The sequence below is a fragment of the Orycteropus afer genome, unplaced genomic scaffold (genome assembly GCF_000298275.1).
Source record: "Orycteropus afer afer isolate SDZICR_OR568_19922 unplaced genomic scaffold, OryAfe1.0 scaffold00068, whole genome shotgun sequence".
NCBI classification, from domain to species: domain Eukaryota; kingdom Metazoa; phylum Chordata; class Mammalia; order Tubulidentata; family Orycteropodidae; genus Orycteropus; species Orycteropus afer.
Window position 1 is genome coordinate 11,658,941 of NW_006921655.1, and position 20,677 is coordinate 11,679,617.

A 20,677-nucleotide genomic window follows, 5' to 3' on the forward strand; every position below is an offset into this window, starting at 1 on the left:
ATAATTAAGAATCTCATTTGTTCTCAGTGTAGTAAATGTCCATAATTTCCCAGGTACGTGATCCTATCTGCTTTTTATGTGTATAAAACTCCTCCCAACTAGGCTGTAAACTCTTTTTTGCCACTCTGCATTTGTGTTTTACTTTAAGCTTTTTTAGATACTTTCTAGTGTAGGCTCACAGTGGCAGGACACTGGGTTTTGATGTTTTTTGTTTTGTTTTTTAATTCTTTCATATTTTAAACTCCTTCTATGCATTAAGCTCTTAATAAATGCAGTTAGCTGATTTTCTGTTCCTGAACCAACCTCGAGAAAGGAGAAGGCTAGAAAATGAATAACCTCTTTCTGCAGGCAGGAGACTGACTAGTGTTCTGTGTGTCAAATCTGAGTGAGAAGATAGAAGATAAGGGAAAACATTGCTTTGATGGACTTACAGTTTAGATAGAGGAGTTACCCAGTAACAGCTTCACCCATATATTCTACTGGACCATCAGACACAGTAGCAAAATTGAAAGGAACTAGCTATTGACCCAATTCTGGGAATTTATGATCCCAGACCAAAAAAAAAAAAAAAATGCCTCTCTGCAAGACCAAGAGAAGTTCCTGTTCCCTTTCTGTCTCAGAAATGAACTGAGATCAAATTGTGAATATTTTGTGTGCCAATAGGAGCTCTGGTGGCACAGTGCCAAGGCATTTGACTGCTAACCAGAAGGCTGGCAGTTCAAACCCACCAGCCACTCCTCAGAAGAAGATTGGGCAATCTACTTCCGTAGAGATACCACCTCGAAAACCCAAGGAGTGGTCACTGTGAGTTAAATCAGCTTGACAGCAGTGAGTTTGGAGTTTGAGTTTATGGCAGATTAGTAAAAAAGTTCGTTTTCCTGTGTTACTCATTAGCCCTGGAATATTGTCAACCCTAAGGCAATATGCTGCTGAGCACTAATTTGTAGATCTGGAGTAAGAGAAGGAAAGACATCAAAAGACAGCTCCCTTACCCCTCAGAGGTGCAACAAAGATATCATAGCACAAGGAACACTATTGGGAGTAGGACTGAAGACTGCCATTCCACAGGTGAATCCAGATCTCATTCACTAGTCCACTTAATTCCTATGACTCAATAAATTTGATTCTAGATAGTAACCCCAAATCATTCCTATCAGATAAAGTTATTCTGATGACAGATCTAAAGCAGAGCTGTATCTCAGTGATAGGTGGCTTGTGAATTATAAGCCATCACAGCACCCACATCAGAGAGGAGCATGTCAGAGAGGTCCCTTAATTGTCTCTGTCTAAAGCTGTCTCTTTTTTTTAATGAAATTTGTTGTTTTGTTGTTGTTATGTGCCATCAAGTCAGCACCTAGACTGCACCTAGAAAACTCTATGGGCACCTCTCCTCTGTCATATGAGGTTGCTATAAGTGAAATCAACTCAACGGCACCTGTCATCAACAACCTAAGGCAACTCTGAATATTTGAAAGCACATTGTCATTGGTTCATGATTCTTACTAATTTTATTTGAATTATTGGATTTTTTTTTTTACAGTTACTCTGATTTTGATCTTTATTGTGAATTAAACCAATGGATTATTCCATTTAAGAAATAGGATAAGACATGCAGGGTTTGTTACCTTTATGAAGGCCAAAATCCTAGTTCCACTGATTGGCTTGTTTCTGCTAGTGGTCCCCCTCACCCTTTCTGTTCGTTTATAGTTGATACCATTTTGCTTCCTTGAGGCCCAGAGGAACCTCCAAGCAGTAGGTTGGCAGTTCTTAAATGTCCAGAGCTAAGAGCTATGGTTGGATTACTTTAGTTTTTGGCAATAGATTTATCTGTAAAATAACCAGGAAACATACGTGGAGTGCCTAATCTTGGTTCAGCACAGTGTTGATTATCATGAAAAAAAAAAAAACTTTCTTTTAGGATTTTAAGGAATCAAGAACTACATGAAAGTCATATAAAATGGTAAAAGATAGTCTGTTGTGAAGAGCTAAGAAGTGTGGCATGCTCCATGCATGCAAGAGGAGTTTAAGGGTGGAAGGGGCACCCTACAGCCTGGGGGAGCAGAGCAAGAAGAGGGGCCTTCTCCTGGATGCCCTTCCAACTAGTGCTGTGTGAAAGGGAAGGACAAGGGAAGATCAAGGAAGAAACCTAAGGACAAGTGCTGTCCTACCTTATAGACCTTTACTGCCTCACTTTTTTATATTCTTTCTTTCACTTTTATCAGTTGTCATAATGAGTGAAATAAGGGGGAGCCTCTTTTGTCTCCAACACAGTGTATGCCCAGCCAATCATCAGTAAGGCTCGGCCTGACCTGCTGAGAAGCCACTTTATCCCAACTCTGGAGAAGCTGAAGAAAAAGGCTGTCAAGATTGTGCAGGAGGAGGAGCTACTGAAAGCCGACAGCAAAGGAGACACCCAGGAGGCAGAGCTTCTCATCTTGGATGAGTTTGCAGTCCTCTGCAGAGATCTCTATGCCTTCTACCCCATGCTGATTCGCTATGTGGACAACAACAGGTATGGAGGAGACCGTGGAAGCCTGGCTGCCCCATTCTGGTAGTTTTAAAGGTGGGATAAGTGAAGGTCACAGCTATGATTCACAGGCTCTCGCTCCCCAACACCTCCTGCTGGATACCTCTGAGCAGTGCTGTCTTTGACCAGTGATTCTGTATAGTAAGTGTCATGGCCCCTGCATCCTCACAGGCTACCACAGGTGAAAAGGAGCTGGTTGGGTAAGGGCAGCTGTGCCCCACATCTGTCCCTCTGTTGCTTTTTCACTCATTCGTTCAACATATATTAATGAACTATGTTAGACACTCTTCTAGACGTTAAGGGACCAGTAGGGACAAAACAAAGATCTCTGCCCTAGGGAGCTTTCCTTCTAATGGAGAGAAGGGCAAACAATAAATAAAATGTTAAGTAAATACATAGAGGAGCTCTGGTAGCCTAGTGCCTAAGGCATTTGACTGCTAACCAGAAGGCTGGTGGTTCAAACCCACCAGCCACTCCTCAGAAGGAAGATTGGGCAACTTACTTCCATAGAGATACTGCCTTAGAAATCTGAGGAGGGGTCACTATGAGTCGGAATCAGTTTGACAGTGGTGAGTTTGGTTTGGTTTTTGGTGGCAGAGTGGTTAAAAGCATCAGCTCCCAACCAAAAAAGTCTGCTGTTCGAACCCACCAGCTACTCTTCATGGAAGAAAGATGAGGCAGTCTGCTTCTGTAAAGATTTACAGTCTTAGAAACCTTATGAGGCAGTTCTATGCCCTAAAGGTTGCTATGAATCAAAGTCAACTCAATGGCAATGGGTTTGTTTTTTGCATTTTTTTAATTGGAATTTCCAGCTTGGGAGACTGTGAGTAGGGCAGATTTTTTTTAGGAGATGATCAAGAGATCACTTTTGTTCAGGATAAGTTTGAGCTTCCTATTATATAATCTGGATGGTACAAGTGGTTTGGGATCAGCTGCTCACCCAAAGCTTGGCAGTTTGAACCCACCCAGTGGCTTCGTGAAAGAAGACCTGATGAACCGTTTCCATAAAGATTACAGCCCATAAAACACCATGGAGAAGTTATACTCTGCAACAGATGTGATCACCATGAGCCAGGGACTGAGTTGGTGACCAATTAGATGGCAACTAACAGCAGTGACAACACTGGATATAAAAATGAAAGTGTCAAGTGGGCAGTTGATTATGTGAGTCCAGATTTCAGGATAGAGGTCAGGTGACCTATGAATTTGGGGAGTCATCAACATACTTGTATGTAGTCTTTAAGGACCATGAGACTGACTGAGATAAAAGGGTAGAGGAAGAAAAAGGATAGAAGAGTTCCAAGGATTGAGGCCTGGGGCTCTCCAGCTTAAAGACGTCAGGGAGAAATGGAGGAACCACCAAATGCGACTGAGAGGGAGTCTTACACATCATAGTAACACTATGTTCAACAGAAAAATACTGCCTGGTCCTCTACCATACCAACAATCATTGCTATGTTTGAGCCCATTATTGCAGCCACTGTGTCAGTCAGTCTCATTGAGGGTCTTCCTCTTTTTCTCCACCCTGTAATCTACCAAGCTTGATTTCCTTCTCCAGGGACTGGTCCCTCCTGATAACATGTCCAAACTACATGAAATGAGGTCTCACCATCCTAGCTTGTAAGAAGCATTCTGTCTGTACTTCTTCCAAGACAAATTTGTTCATTCTTCTGGAAGTCTATGGTATATTTAATATTTTTTGCCAATACCATCATTCAAAGGCATCAGTTTCTTTGGTCTTCCTTATTCATTATCTAGCTTTTGCATGCATAAGTGGCAATTGAATATGCCATGGCATGAGTCACCTGCACCTTAGTCTTCAAAGTGACATCTTTGCTTTTTAATGCTTGAAAGAGATTTTTTTTTTTTGCACAAGATTTTCCCATTGCAATATGTTGTTTAATTTTTTGACTGCTGTTTGCATGGGCATTGATTGTGGATCCAAGTAAAATGAAATCCTTGACAACTTCTGTCTTTTCCACATTCATCATAATGTTGCTTTTTGGTCCAGTTGTGAGTATTTTTGTTTTCCTAATGTTGATGTGAAAGGCATAATGAAGGCTGTAATCTCTTGAGTTTCATCAGTAAGTGCTGCAGGTGATCTTCATTTTCAGTAAACACGGTGTGTCATCTGCACATTGCAGGTTGTTCATGAGTCTTCCTCTAATTCTTGTACCATGTTCTTCTTCATGTAGTCCAGCTTCTCAGATTATTTGTTCAGCAAACAGATTGAATAAATACACTAAAAGGACACAACTCTGACCCACACCTTTCCTGATTTTCAATCATGCAGTATCCCTTTGTTCTATTGTAACAGCTACCTCTTGGTCTGTGTACAGGTTCCTCACAAGCACAATTAAGTGTTCTAGAATTCCCATCCTTCACAATGTTATCCATAATTTGTTATGATTCACACAGTTGAAAGCCTTTGCATAGTCAATAAAACACAGGTATAACTGTCTGGTATTCTCTGCTTTCAACCAAGATCCATCTGATATTAACAATGATATCCCTAGTTCCACATCGTGTTCAGAATCCAGATTGAATTTCTGTTAGTTCCCTGTCAGTGTACTGCTGCAACTTGTGTGTGATATTAATACTGTTTGATAATTTCCTCATTCTTTAGGATAACTTTCCCTTGGAATGGACACAAATATGATCTCTTCCAGTCCATTGGCCAGGTAGCTGTCCTCCAAATTTCTTTGCATAGATGAGTAAGCACCTCCAATACTACATCCATTTGTTGAAACATTTCAATTGGCATTCTGTCAATTCCTGGAGCCTTGTTTTTTGCCAATGCCTTCAGAGCATCTTGGACTTCTTTCTTCAATACCATCAGTTCTTGATCGTACACTACCTCCTGAAATGGTTGAATGTTGACCAGTTCTTTTTAGTACATTGACTCTTATGTATCCTTTCCATCTTCTTTTGATGCTTCTTGTGTCATTCAATATTTTACCCATATAATCCTTCAGTGGGAACTCTGGTAGTATAGTGCCTAATGCACTTGACTGCTAACCAGAAGGCTGGCGGTCCAAACCCACCAGCCACTCCTCAGAAGGAAGGTTGGGCAATCTACTTCCATAGTGATATCACCTTGGAAACCCAAGGAGGGGTCGCTATGACTCGGGTCCAACTCGATGGCACATAACAACAACAGCAACAACAATCCTTCAGTATTGCAAGGCTTGAATTTTTTTCTTCAGTTCTTTCAGCTTGAGAAATGCCCAGCAAGTTCTTCTCCTTCTGTTTTCTAACTCCAGGTCTTTGCACATTTCACTATAATACTTTACCTTCTCAAACTGTCCTTTGAAATCTTCTTTTCAGCTCTTTTATTTCATCATTTCTTCCTCTGAATTCAATGGTAATTCAATAGAGATGTCAGTAGAATTCAGTAGATAACAGACTCTGTCCTGACATCATTTTGCTCTTTTCTTTTTTCCTGCATTTTTAATGAACTTTTGCTTTCTTTGAAGTCCTCCATTTCATCCCACACCTATCTGGTCTTCAGTCATTAATATTTAGTGCATCAAATTTTTTCTTGAGATGGTCTCTGAATTCAAGTGGGGTATACTCGTCATATTTTGGCTCTCTTGGACTTATTTAAATTTTGTTTAGCTTAAACTTGAACTTGCATATGAACAATGGATGGCCTTTTCTGTAGTTGGCCCTGGCCTTGTTCTGCCTGATGATACTGAGCTTCTCCATCATCTCTTTCTACAAATGAGGTTGGTTTGATTCTTTGTATTCCATCTGGTGAGATCCACATGTATAGTTGCCATATATATTGTTGAAAAAGATATTTGCACGTGAATGAATCATTGGTCTTACAAAATTCATGCAATCTCTGGCATCATTTCTATCACCAAGACCATATATTCCAACTGCTGATCCTTCTTTATTTCCAAATGCATTCCAATCACCAGTAATGATCAATGCATCTTTATTGCATGTTTGATCAATTTTAGACTGCAGGAGTCAGTGAAAAAAAAAAAATTTAGTTTCTTCATCTTTGGCCTTAGTGGTTGGTACGTGAATTTGAATATTAGTCATATTAACTGGTCTTCCTTATAGGCATCTGGATTTTATCCTATCACTGACAGCATTGTACTCCAGGATAGATCTATAGATCTTGAATTTTTTTTTTGCAATGAATGGGACGCCATTCCTGTTCAATTTGTTGTTCACAGTATAGTAGACTATACAATTATCCAATTCAAAATGCCCAGTACCACCAGTCCATCTCAGCTCACTAATGCCTAGGATGTTGGATCTTTATTAGGTAGGAGAAAAACCAACAGAATCTTGTCTTCTCAATGCCAGCTTCACAAAGTGTTTCCAGGAGGAAATAATGAACAGCTGTTGCAAATGCTGCTGGTAAGATGAGAACCAAAAATACACTGTTAGATTAAGCCATGCGGAGTTTATTCCTGACCTTGGCAAAGACTGTTTCAGTGAAATTGTGGAGATGAAAGCTGCTTTGGAGTGGGTTAAGAGAGAATTGGAGAAAAGGGCTTAAGGTCAGCAATAATACAACTTCTTCAAGGCATTTTGGAAAAAGGTGAAACAGAGAAATGAAGTGGTAGCTGGAGGCACAAGTAATGTCAAGAGAGGAGTGTTTTAGATAGGAGACTTGTCTGCTTGTTTCTTTGCTGACAGGAATAATCGAATACAGAGGAGAAAATTGATAATGTTAGAGGAAGAGAGAATTTCTGGAACAATGTCCTTGAGCCCACAAAAAGACAGTTGTTTGTCCACAGCAAGGGACAGTTTAGTACTAATGCTCATATATTATGTATACGTATACAGACTGACAAACATAAATAGATATATACACACACACGTCTGTGTGTGTGTGTATATATACATATATATATGTGTGTGTGTGTGTATATATATATATATACATACACATACATACATACATACATACAGGTATATGTCACTTAATGTTTGTTCCAGCAACATCCAACCCGTATATACATCTGTGGTCCTGTAGAGTGTTTTTGTTGTTGTTGTTGTTGTTGTTGTTTTGTTTTGTTTTTTTAAGAGAAAGCAGCTCACCTTTTGTTTATTACGTCCTCCTAATGGTTTGAAAGATCCCACACTTCCAGAGTAAATGAGCAGCAGAGCTTCAGGCCACATCTGAATCGCTGCAGTACCTTCTCCTCCATATCCTCCTTCCCTTCTCCTGGCTTCATTCACTGGCCCAACAGAAGTCTAGCCCTTTACTCCTTGCACAGGGCAATGCCTGCTACAGAATTTTTGTCCTGCACTGGCAGCATGGGCTGCGCCCACAGTACTCACGGGCTTCCAGCTCTGGCAGCAGTAGCTGCACACGATCATGAAGCAGCTGTGCGAAGCAAGCAGCAGCAGCAGCCACAGCCACTGCCATCAGCTACACTTCCAGCATCCACACACCCTGTCCATCCCCTCCACTCCCTCCCATGCTTGGACACATGCAAAGCCCCAACCTGGCTGTTGGCATAGCCCGCACATGGGAGAGCTGCACACCCAGCAAGGCCCGCCTCCTGTATCCAGTGGATACAGCTCTTAGGCTATGTCCGGCAGGTTCCCATAAGGTTTTCTTTTGTTTTGTTTCATTTTGTTTTTCACAGTGTTCCCTCCCTTTCCCTCCCACCCCTGATAACTAACAAAGAAAGTTTCCTTCCATATATAAACCTTTCCTTGACTTTTTACAATAATGAACTAATACTACATTTGTCCTTCTGTGACTGACTTATTTCACTCAGCAGAGTGTCCTCCAAGTTCATCCACATTATGCAGTGTTGTGCAGATTCTATAGTATTGTTTAGCGTTGCATAGTATTCCATTGTGTGTATGTACCATAGTTTGGTTATGCATTTTTCTGATGATGGACACCTGGGTTGTTTCCATCTTTTGGCTGTTGTAAATAGTGCTGTGATGAACATGGGTGTGGATATATCTGTTCTTGTCCTAGCTCTCACTTCTTTAGAACATACCTAGGAATGGGATTGCTGGACCAAATGGTATTTCTAATTCCAGCTTTTTAAGAAATCACCATACTGCTTTTCACAGTGGTTGTATCATTTAACAGTCCCACCAGCAGTGTATGAGAGTCCCTCTCTCCACATCCTTTCCAGCATTTGTTATCTTCTGTCTGGTTGAACTTCGCTGTTAATGCTGGGGCAAGACGATGTCTCATTGTTGTTTTGGTTTGTATCTCTCTAATGGCTAATGATCGTGAACATTTCTCCATGTGTGTGTTAGCCGCCTGAATATCCTCTTTGGTGAAGTGTCTGTTCATATCTTCTGCCTATTTTTTAATTGGATTATTTTTCTTTTTGTTGTTGAGGTATCAGAGTTTTCTGTAAATTTTAGAGACAAGTCCCTTGTCATATATCTTTGCCACATATTTTTTTCCCATCTGTAGGTTCTCTTTTTAACCTTTTGGAGAAATCTTTTGAAGCACATAAAAATTTAATTTTTAGATACTCCCATTCATCTCGTTTATCTTCTGCATATGCTTGACAGTCTATTTATGCCTTAAATTGGGCCCCTAAATTTGCCCCTATTTTTTCCTTGAAGAACTTCATAGTTTTAGGTTTTCCATTTAAGTCTTTGATCCAGCTGGAGTTGGTTTTTGTGTATGCTGTGAGGTACAGATCTTTTTTCATTTTTCTGCAAATGGATATCCAGTTTTGCCAACACCCTTTGTTAAAGAGACCATCTCTTCCCTGTTTAATAGATTTCAGCCCTTTGTCAAAAATCAGCTGACCATAGGTCGATGGATCTATTTCTGGGTTCTCATTTCTGTTCCACTGGTCTATGTGTCTGTCATTGTTACCAATACCAGGCAGTTTTGACTACTGTGGCTGTGTGGTAGGTTTTGAGATCTGGCAGTGTGAGATTTCCTACTTTGGTCTTCTTCAATAGTGCTTTGCTTATCCATGGTCTCTTTCCTTTCCCTATAAAATTAGTGACTGGTATTTCCATATCCTTAAAGAATGTTGATGGGATCTGGATTGGAATTGCATTAAATGTATAGATTGCTTTGGGTAGTATTGACATTTTCACAATGTTCAATCTTCCTATCCACGAACATGGTATGTTCTTCCATTTGGTAAGATTTCTTCCCAAATATTTTATTTTGGGGGTAGTAGCTATTGTAAATGGTATTGATTTCCTTATTTCTTTTTCAGCAATCTCTTTGCTGGTGTACAGGAATTCAACTGATTTTTGCATGTTGATCTTGTTTTCCACCACTATGCTAAATCTCTCCATTGTTCCAGTAGTTTCTTTGCTGAGTCTTTTGGGTTTTCTATGAATAGGATCATATCAGCAAATAGGGATAGTTTTACCTCTTCCTTACCAATTTGGATGCCTTTCATTTCCCTTTCTTGTCTTATTGCCCTGGCTAGGACTTCTAGTACAATGTTGAATAGAAGTGATGATTGAGGGCATCCTTGTCTGGTTCCTGATTGCAAGGGGAATGGTTTCTCTCTCCATTGAGAACAATGTTGGCTGTTGGTTTTGCATATATACCCTTTATTATGTTGAGGAATGTCCCTTCTGTTCCTATTTTGCTGAGAGTTTTTATCAGGAATGAGTGTTGGATTTTATCTAATGACTTTTCTGCATTGGCTGATATGTTCATGTGGTTCTTTTTGTTTGTTTTCTTTATGTGATGGATGACATTGATTGTTTTTCTAATGTTGAACCATCCTTGCATTCCTGGTATGAACCCCACTTGATCATAATGTATTTTTTTTGGGATATGTTGTTGGAGTCTATTGCCTAGGATGTTGTTGGAGCCTATTGGCTAGGATTTTTTTTGAAGATATTTGCATCTATATTCATGAGGGATATTGGTGTGTAGGTTTCCTTTTTAGTGATGTCTTTGCCTGGTTTTGGTATCAAGGTTTGCTTGCTTCATAAAATGAATTTTGGAGGATTCCATCCTTTTTTATGTTCTGGAATAGTCTGAGTAGGATAGGTGTCAATTCTTCACTGGACGTTTGGTGGAATTTGCCCATGAAACCATCTGGGCCAGGGCTTTTTTTTGTTGGTAATTTTTTTATGACCTGTTCAATTTCTTCTTTTGTTATGGGTCTGTTCAACTTTTCCACCTCAGTCTGTGTTAGTTTAGGTAAGTAGTATGTTTCTAGAAATCTGTCCATTTCTTCTAGATTTTTGAATTTGTTGTAGTATAGTTCTTCATAATATCCTGGTATTATCCTTTTAATTTCTGTTGGTTCTCTTGTGATGTTGCCAAATTCATTTCTTATTTGTGTTATTTGTATTCTCTCCCTCTTTTTCCTTTGTTAAATTTGCCAGTGGTTTGTCAGTTTTGTTAATCTTTTCAAAAAACCAACTTCTAGTATTGTTGATTTTTTTCTATTAGCTTTCTGTTTTCTCTCATTTATTTCTGCTTGAAGCTTTATTATTTCCTTTCTTTTGGTGACTTAGGTTTTTTTTTTTTTTGGCTGCTCTTTCTCTAATTTTTGGAGATGTTTGGTTAAGGTGTTGATTTTGGCTTGCTCTTCTTTTTTGATGTGTGCATTTATTGCTAAAAATTGTCCTTTGATGACTGCTTTTGCTGTGTCCCAAAGATTTTGGTATGTTGTGTTTTCATTCTCGTTTGACTCGAATTTTTTTTTTTTTTTAATTAGGATTTGGGTGAAGATTTACAGAGTAAATTCACTTTTCATAATTTTTTTTATTTCATTTATTACCCAGTCATTTTCAAGGAGGGTGTTACTCACTTTCCGTGTGTTTGCTATTTTTCCATTGATGTTCCTATTATTGATTTCTAATTTTATGGCATTGTGATCTGAGAAGGTGCTTTGCAATATTTCAATGTTTTTTTAAATTTATTAAGGCTTGCTTTGTGGCCTAACACATGGTCTGTCCTGGAGAATGTATATTGTGCTGTTGTTGGGTGAAGTGTTCTGTAGATAGACGTCTATAAGGTCAAATTGGTGAATTGTATTGCTTAGCTCTTCTGTCATTTTGTTGAGTTTCCTGTTGTTCCAACTTTGATTGGAAATGGTGTATTAAAGTCTCCTATGATGACTGTGGGGTCATCTCTTTGTCTTTTCAATTCTGTTAAAGTCTGATTTATGTATTTTGGGGCTCTTTCATTAGCTATATAGATATTTATTATGGTTATGTCCTCTTGTTCAATCCATCAGTATTGTACAATCTTGTTCAATCATTATCTAATGCCCTTCCTTGTCTCTTAGGTGGTTTTTGTCTTAAAGTCAATTTTATCAGAAATTAGCATTGTCACTCCTGCTCTTTTTTGGTTGCCATTTGCTTGATATATCTTTTTCCAGCCTTTGATTTTTTTAGACTATTTTTGTGTTTGTCTCTAAGGTGTGCTTCTTGTAGACAGCATATTGATGGGTTATGTTTTCTTATCCAGTCTGCAACTCTCTGTCTCCTGAGTTGACATTCAGTGTCATCATCAACAAGTATGAATTGGTCACTGTCATTTTGTTATGTGTTTTTTTTTTTTTTTTTTTTGTGGTGTTGCTGATATCTTTGTTCCATATAATTTTCTGTACTGAGCTTGTTTTGTTTATGAATCATGTTATCACTTCCTTCACTATTGTTTTAGTATTTGCTACATATTTGTGATTGTCTTCTTTTTTATTTTGATATGAAGGTTTATCATTTTTCTTTGAGATTACTCTGTGATTTATAATTTTCTCAAGTTTAGAAAAGTCCATTCTATCTTGAATTTCTTGACTTCCTCACCTTTTAGAAGTTCTGTAACTATACTATTTTTTCCCTCTTTTTGGTTTGTAGTTGTCCTCATTTGCCAATTGATGTCTCTGGTTCACTGTTTACAATCTTGTAGGCTTGTTTACTTTAGATACTTCAATAACTGGGTTGGTTTCTGGGTTATGTCATCATGTGTGTTAACAGTAAGTTATTATTTGCTGTTGTTGGTTCTCTTTCCAAAGGACTCCCTTTAGTATCTCTTGTAAGGTTGGTCTGGTTTTAACAAATTGCCTAATTTCTGCTTATCTGGAAGTGTCCTAATTTCACCATCACATTTGAGGGACAATTTTGCTGGGTATATAATTCTTGGTTGGAAATATTTTTCTTTCAGGGTTTTATATATACCATCCCATTGTCTTCTCGCATGCATGGTTTCTGCTGAGAAATCTGAGCTTAGTTTTATTGGTTGCCCTTTGTAGGTTATTTTTTGTTTTTCCTGTGCAGCTTTCAGGATTCTTTCTTTGTCTTTGCTTTAGGTGAGCTTGATGACATGTCTTGATGATTTTCTTTTGGAGTCTATCCTGTTTTTTGTTCTTTGAACTTCTTGAATAGATATGTTCTCGTCTTTCATCATTCCAGGGAAATTCTCTTCCAACAAATCTTTGACAATTTCCTCTGTGGTTTTGTTTGTGTCTCCCAGTTCTGGAATTCTAATTTCATGTAGGTTATTAATTTTGTTGGTATCCCACATGAACCTTAGACTTTCTTAATTTTGTTTTAATCTTTTTTTGATTAATCTTTTTCCAAAGAAGTATTGAGGTATTTGCCTTCAATCTCACTAATTCTGTCTTCCATTGATTCAATTCTACTCCTTTGCTCATTCAACATGTTACCTATTTCTGAAAATTTAGTATTAATCTTTTGGATATCTCCCTGTAGATTTTGTATCATTTCTGATTTTTCATTTTGTTCTTGTATTGTCTTCTGAAATTTTGTTCTTGGGTTTTCTTGGGTTTTCCTCAATTTTGTCAGTATTTTCCTTGATCTGTCTCTCAGTCCTTTGAAGGTACCTAAATATAATTCTTTTGAATTCTTTATTAGAGAGTTCCATTGCTGTTTCTTCCTCAGGGATGTATTTTGGGTCTGTATCCTGGTCCCTTTTTCCTCTTGCTTTATCTTGCTTCTTTGCGTGGACTGTGATGCTCTGTTGTTTCCGAGACATTGTGACATTTTTGTGTTTATATTTAATTGGTGATTGTATGTTGGAGTGACTTGCCCACATTTTTTGTTTTCTTTGTTTTGTTTGTATGTTACCTGTGTGAGCAGGGTACTGTGCTCCTCTATTCACTAGTTGGCAGCACTTATACAGTTACCACCTGTCTCCTTTCCTGTTGTCAGCCTCCCATACTTCCCTGTTGTCCTAGGCAAATGGAGCCTATTCTTAGGTACCTGGAATCCAAATGAGAATGCTGTCATTTTAAATATCCAAAATGGCTGTGCCCTCCAGACAGCCAGGAGTCTACAGCTCAGATTGTCTCCCTCCTTGGTGTTTCCCTTCCAAGTCATAGGCCACCAGCGCATATGTCCCTGCAGCCCTTGGTGACCAGGGCTGATCTTTAGGTCAGTTCTCAGGTCCCAACACTACTTGGAAATATTTAGGCTGTTGGTGCCATCAGAGTAGCTTACCATCCACAGTTCTGTCCAGCTCGGACTCACTGTTTTCATTCAGGTTTTTCCACTAGTTGGTGCCTAATCCACTTCAGTATACTTCCTTTCAATGCTGAGGACTCCAGGATTATCTTCTGTATCTCTGTCAATTAGTTTCTTTTTCCTTTGTCAAAGAGGGTCTTTGTAGCTTGTCTGCCTATTCTGCCATCTTACCAGAAGTCTCTCATATACTTTTTACATGTTATTATGAGAGACCAGGCCCTAGAGAAGGACATGAGGTTTGATAAAGTAGAGGGTCATAGAAAAAGAAGACCCTCTGCAAGATGGATTGACACAGTGGCTGAAACGGTGAGCCCAAACATGCATCCATCGTGAGGGTGATACAGACTGGGCAGTTGTGTTTCATTCTGTTGTATATGGGGTCAGTGTGAGTTAGAACCAACTCGATATCACCTAACAACAACAACATCATCTTGGATGATAAACAACACATACTTGTATCTGTATATATGCATACACACATACATAATACATATCCATACAGACATTGTTGTTGTTGTGTGCCATCGAGTCAGCCCCGACTCATAGCGACCCCTCCTTGGGTTTCCGAGGCTGTATCACTATGGAAGTAGGATTGCCCAACCTTCCTTCCGAGGAGTGGCTGGTGGCATATAGATACCTATGTATATATTTGTATGTATAGGTATAAATATAGGTATAAGTAATTGCCATTGAATAGTCTCCAACTCTTGGTGATGTTATATATAACCCACTGCCATTGAGTCAATTACAACTCATAGTGATTCCCATTGGGTTTCCAAGGCTATAAATCTTCACAGTAGTAGATTGCCTCTTCTTCCTGTGGAGCAACTGATGGGTTTGAACCACTGATTGTGTGGTTAGCAGCCAAATGCCTTACCCCCTTGCCTAGTCTTGTGCCATCTCTATGATTGTTGGTAAGTTTGATGTCATTGTTGTGTCTGTGGCAATAGCTCTTCACCATGAGTCTGTAGCAATATAATACCTTCCAACCTAGGGGACTCATCTTCCAGCACTATATTAGACAACATTCTGTTGTGATCAAGATTTTCATTGACTAATTTTACATATATGGATGGGAGTCTATGGGAGTCCTCTTCTAATTGCTTCCATTTTCTCAGTAAAGTAGGAAGAAAGATTACCAATTTAGAGTTGGGAGCTCTGGTGGCATAGAGCCTAAGGCATTTGACTGCTAACCAGAAGGTTGGTGGTTCAAACCCACTAGCCACTCCCTGGAAGGAAGGTTGGGCAATCTACTTACATAGTGATACCACCTTGGAAACCCAGCGAGGGGTCTGTACAAGTCATATCCAACTCTATGGCAGTGTGTTGCATTGCTTTTTTTTAATGAGGAGAAGGTATTGGGAGGCTTGAGGAATAAAGAGAAAATATGAAGTAGTTGCCAAGAAAAGAGGAAAAGCAAATGGACCAGGGAAATGCAGTATGATTTATGGGCAGCATTAAGGGCACCACTTGAGATCTGTGGTCATAAATTTAATGAGACCCATCATCAGGTTGTCTTTTTCTCTAGCCAAGTTCAGATGCCTTGTACAGACCTAGAGTAAGAAGAGAGTTTGATTTAATTAGGAATGGGGTTTTCCTAAGTAAGTATAACAAAGCAAAAGAGGTTAGAGGGTTGAGGGTATATGTAAGACGGTATATGTAATTATGAAGACTAACCATAAAATTTCATCTGGAAAGTGAACTAAATGAGAGCATTCAAGTGCTAAGGGTAGTGAAAAGGCAAAAGATCAAGGATTGTTAGTTCCAACAGGGCTGAAGAATTGTTGTACCAGGTAGGAGGTGATGGTCACAGAGTAAGATGCATGAATTTAAGATTATGAGTGAAGGGAGATTGCATTTATTGGTAATGGTCATAGGATTGAGTGTGGAGGTAGGTGGAGGGGCAAGATCGTTAGAGGCAAGAACTGTGAACTTAGAGAACATTGTTCATCACCACATATGGGATCATTGGTACTTACATGGAAATCACTAAGAAGGAAGACTGATAACATATTGGAGAGCATATCAGTGAACCAGGAGCTTGAAAGCATGCATAAATGAGAGGGAGTGACATGGAATTAGTGAACAATGTGACATAGTCTGACATTAGAGTCAAAGCTGGGAGTCTTTAGGAGACACCTCATGATGTATGTCTCTGTTCTAATATTTGGTGTCACTTGGAGAGTAAAAGTGGGAAGAGAGATAACAGCATAATGAACTTGCCCAGTCCTGCTGCTCCCTTCCCTCCTGACCTATCCTCAAACTCTCAAACTTTAGTCTTTCAGGAAGTACTGCCCAAAATCCCAGTCTCTGCCTGACCCTAGCCTTCAGCTGTTCACCATGAGTCGAAGCACTTCCCCTTTCTCCCGTCATTCATTTCCCTCAGGTCCTGGCCATTGCCGTACCTGGATGAGACTGCATGTCTCAGCTCACTGTGATCCCCCCTATTACACAGAACTTCAAGGATGGAAATGCTCCAGTGTCCTAATTAGGCAAGTTGATTCACACAGTGCCAGAAATTTTCTATGTAATTCACACTTTCTCAAGCCCAGTATATTTATTTGGTGCCCAAAATTGAATTGGACCATAATAAATAAACAAAAGCTTATTAGGACTGTAAGTCTGTAAAATCATAAAGGACATTGATAGTGTAAGCACAGACTTTTTCATCTAAAGTTAAAATGAAAGATTAGAGACTCCTACCCTCTTAAAGTGTGAAGCCATAAAATAGAAATTTGAGAACATTTAATATTAAGACCCCATTATAGATTTTAAGGAGACCTGTGGCTATATGGGGGTACATTGCTAATTTTTGAGTGAAATCCCATTCTGCCAGAGACAGGAATTAGGTTTAGGGGTGTGTGTGTGTGTGTGTGTGTGCATGCATGCATCTATCTCCTTACTTACCTGTGTGAAGTCACACTCATTTTTTCAAAAGACCCTACTTTGAGGGTCATTTTAGTCATTTCTGATAGCATAATTATGTTAACAGCTTAGCGAAGAAATATGTAGCGTTGGAGGTAAAAACAAAATAAAAATAAAAGTAGAGTATGCTTTAATTGCATTTGTCACTACTGATGAGCAGGACTCAAAGTGAAGTGTGTTCTACTTACACAGTGTTTGACAGTTGCTAAAAATGGCAATGTCAGAGAGTCTTTGAGATCATCATTAATTCATTCATGTATACTTTTCAACCTGTTCTTCCCTGAACACCACCAGGGAGCATTGTGGCCATATGAGCCCTGCTTAGAAATGCATCCTTCCTACATGCATGCCTTTACTTCAACCCCTCTCTTCATCCAAAAAAATTAAATGTCTTGGAACTATGAAATTGTAGAGTTGGCAGAGATCATAGAGGACACTTTATTTGACCTCAGAAATAAATAACCAGTCAGTTACCATGGAGTCAACATCCATTCATGGTGACCCCATGTGTGTCAGAGTTGACCTGTGCTCCACAGGGTGATTTTTTGGAGGTAGATTGCCAGGCCTTTCCTCTGAGGTGTCTCTGGGTGGAGTTAGCCTTCACCCTTTTTGTTTAGTACCTGTGAGCATCAAACATTTGTACCACCCAAGGATTCAACAAATACGTACCCACTTCCTTTGTCATAGAAAGGATCCTCCACTAAGGTTGTAACAGAGACAAGAGGGGGAAATGGAAGCTATGTGTGCACTTTCATTCCAGTTTCAGACAATTCATACCATTTTAAGCTCAGATCTTTAACTCCTGTTCATTGGTTTTAATTTTGCTCTCTAGAGCCACATAAAACTAACCTCTGTTGTGGCAGGTTATTGAATAAATGTGGCAGCCTTCCTGTCCTGTTCTATCCATTATGTTTCCTCTTCAAGTTAAGCCTTTGTACTGAGAAGAAAATCTTTACTCCTAAGATCTAGTGTGACTCTTTCTTCAGAGTCAGAGTGGTGGGTGTGACAAACCATCTCATTAAAGGTGTTCACCCAGGCGCACAGACTCTCCTCACATCTCTCTTAAACCAGACAGAAGTGGGATTTGTAGGCACCTAAAAGATCTGCACACCACCTCTCCTATTTCCCCATACCCTCTCTGTACCACACTGCCCCCCACCAAGTGATACAAACAGATTTGTTGTCCTTCTTCCCAAAGCTTCTCATGGACTTTACCCTTTTTGTTACTTTTTAGCCCTTACTGTCACAACAGTGTTTCAAGTTTATTTGCCATGTGGAACACTCTCCTGGAGAGAAGCTTCCAATGGTCAACATTAGGCCTGCTGCTGGTCCAGAATGAGCAAGAACCCTAGGTATTATGAGGTATTATGGGATTAGGGCAAGACCAATAAACTCTTCCAACTCCTTATGCCAGGAGATAAGTCAAGATAAATTAAATTAGTCTCTCTATAAGAGGCAATGACTTCTCAACCTTCTTCCTGGGAATCAGAAATACTCTGAATGTTGAAATGAGCAACTTTAAATAGTGTGATCTTTGGTGAAAATCCCTCTCTCAAACTATTGAAAGGGATCAAAGTAATCCTCTGCCAGTGGGGGGGGGGTGGCAGGAATGGCACAGGTTGGGTCTCACAGGAGGCTCTGGGACAAAGCTGTGATAAACTCTGATCTCTGAGTCAGATTACCTGACTGTGAGCATAGGAGCAAGGCTTTATATTCTCTCAAAACCTGATAACTTGTCACTTTGAAAATGGAACTCTAACTCCCCTTACTCTTTCTGTCACCCAAGATTCTATTTTTATGCTTCTTGCTTTCTGTTGATAAGTGTTTCACTCACTTTCACTGCTTCAACCATCATCTCCACATGGTAGATTCCCACATCATCACCTCTAAACCCAACCTTCCTCCTCACCTACAGTCTTGCATTTTCCCATCTGCCTTTTGGCAGCATGCAGTACAGGGGATATGAAACGTCTGGAGTAGACAAATGTATAGAGACCAAAGTTTTTTAGTGGCTACCAGGATTTGGGAGGGAGGGAGAAAAAAGGAAAACATTGTTTTGGGCACTGGGCTTCTGTTAAGGGTGATGGAAAAATTTACAGACATTCAATGGTGTTCATTGCACGTCATGATGAACGTAATTAATGTCACTAAGTTGTACATGTAAAAAATGTTCCAAGTGGCACAAGTTTTTTTTTACGTACATACTTACCACAACAACAAAAAAGAGAACTACAGATCAATTAATTTCCTCCAAAGGGATCTCTGGTGGCTTAGGGCCTAAGGCATTTGACTGCTAACCAGAAGGCTGGCAGTTCAAACCCGCCAGCCGCTCCTTGGAAGGAAGACTGGGCAACCTACTTCCATAGAGATAATGCCTTGGAAACCCAAGGAGGGGTCACTATGAGTTGGAACTGACTTGATGGCAATGAGTTTGGTTTGGGTTTTAAAGGGATCAATTGCCTAAGTATTGAAGAAAGAGTAAATTCTGTGAGAAATTGGCGGCAGGTAGGAGACAAGCCTGGTTACAATGTGTAGGGAGGAGAGCAGTGCAGAGAGGGTATGGACAAATAAAGATGGAGTCTAGAGCTGTTGTTGTTTTTGCTGTTAGGTGCTACTGAATTGGTTCCACTCATAGCAATCCTGTGTACAACAGAATGAAACACTGCCCAGTCCTGTATCGTCCTCACCATCTCTGCAATGCTTGAGCCCATTGAAGTAACTACTGTGTCAATCCATCTCATTGAGGGTCTCTTCCTCTTTGGGTGACCCTCTACTTTACCAAGCATGATATCCTTCTTCAGGGACTAGTCCCTTCTGACAACTGAAGTACAAGAGACAAAGCCTAGCCATTCTCACATCTAAGGAGCGTTCCATCTGTACTTCCTCCAAGACAGATTTGTTCATTCTTCTAGTACAGCATGATACATTCAGTATTCTTTACCAACACCAAAATTCAAATGCATCAGTTTTTCTGTGGTCTTTATTCATTGCCCAGCTCTCACGTGCATATGAGGCAACTGAAAAATACCATGGGTTGGGTCAGGCATACATTAGTCTTCAAAGTGACATATTTCCTCTTTAACACTTTAAAGAGGTCTTTCATAGCAGATTTTTCCAGTGGAATACATTGTTTGATTTCTTGACTGCTGCTTCCATGGGTGTTGCTTGTGGACCAAATGCATGTAAAATGAAATCTTTGATAACTTCATTCTTTTCTCCACCTATCATAATGTTGCTTATTTGTCCCATTTTGAGGATCTTTATTTTCTTCATGTTGAGATGTAATCCATATCATAGTCTTAGACCTTCATCAGTAAGTGCTTCAAGTCACGTTCACTTTCAGCAAGCAAAGTTGTGTCATCTGCATAACACAAGTTGTTAATGAATCTTCTTCCAATCCTGATGCTGCATTCTTCTTTTTGTATACTCCAGCTTCTCAGACTATTTGCTCAGTGAGCAGATTGAATAAGTATAGTGAAAGGATGCAATCCTGACCCACACCTTTCCTGATTTTCAGCCATGCAGAATCTCCTTGTTCTGTTCAAACAACTACCTTCTGGTCTATGTACAGGTTCCTCATGAGCAAAATTAAGTGTTCTGGAATTCCCATTCTTCTCAGTGTTAACCCATAATTTATTATGATCCACACAGTCAAATGCCTTGTTGTTGTTGTTGTTAAGTGCCGTTGAGTCGTTTCCGACTCACAGCAACCCCATGCACAGCAGAACGAAACACTGCCTGATCCCGCGCCAGCCCCACAATCCCTGCTATACTTGAGCCCATCATCGCAGCCACCGTATCAAT

At 39.6% G+C, this 20,677-nt stretch overlaps 1 protein-coding gene across 1 annotated transcript in view; it reads left to right on the forward strand.

Moving 5' to 3' along the window:
* RYR3 (ryanodine receptor 3) overlaps positions 1 to 20,677 on the forward strand; it is a 585,899-nt gene that overhangs the window by 474,508 nt on the left and 90,714 nt on the right. The window contains exon 67 of the mRNA XM_007940521.1: positions 2,272 to 2,512. Within this exon, the coding sequence (XP_007938712.1) occupies positions 2,272 to 2,512 (241 nt within the window). The remainder of the gene's footprint in view (positions 1 to 2,271; positions 2,513 to 20,677) is intronic.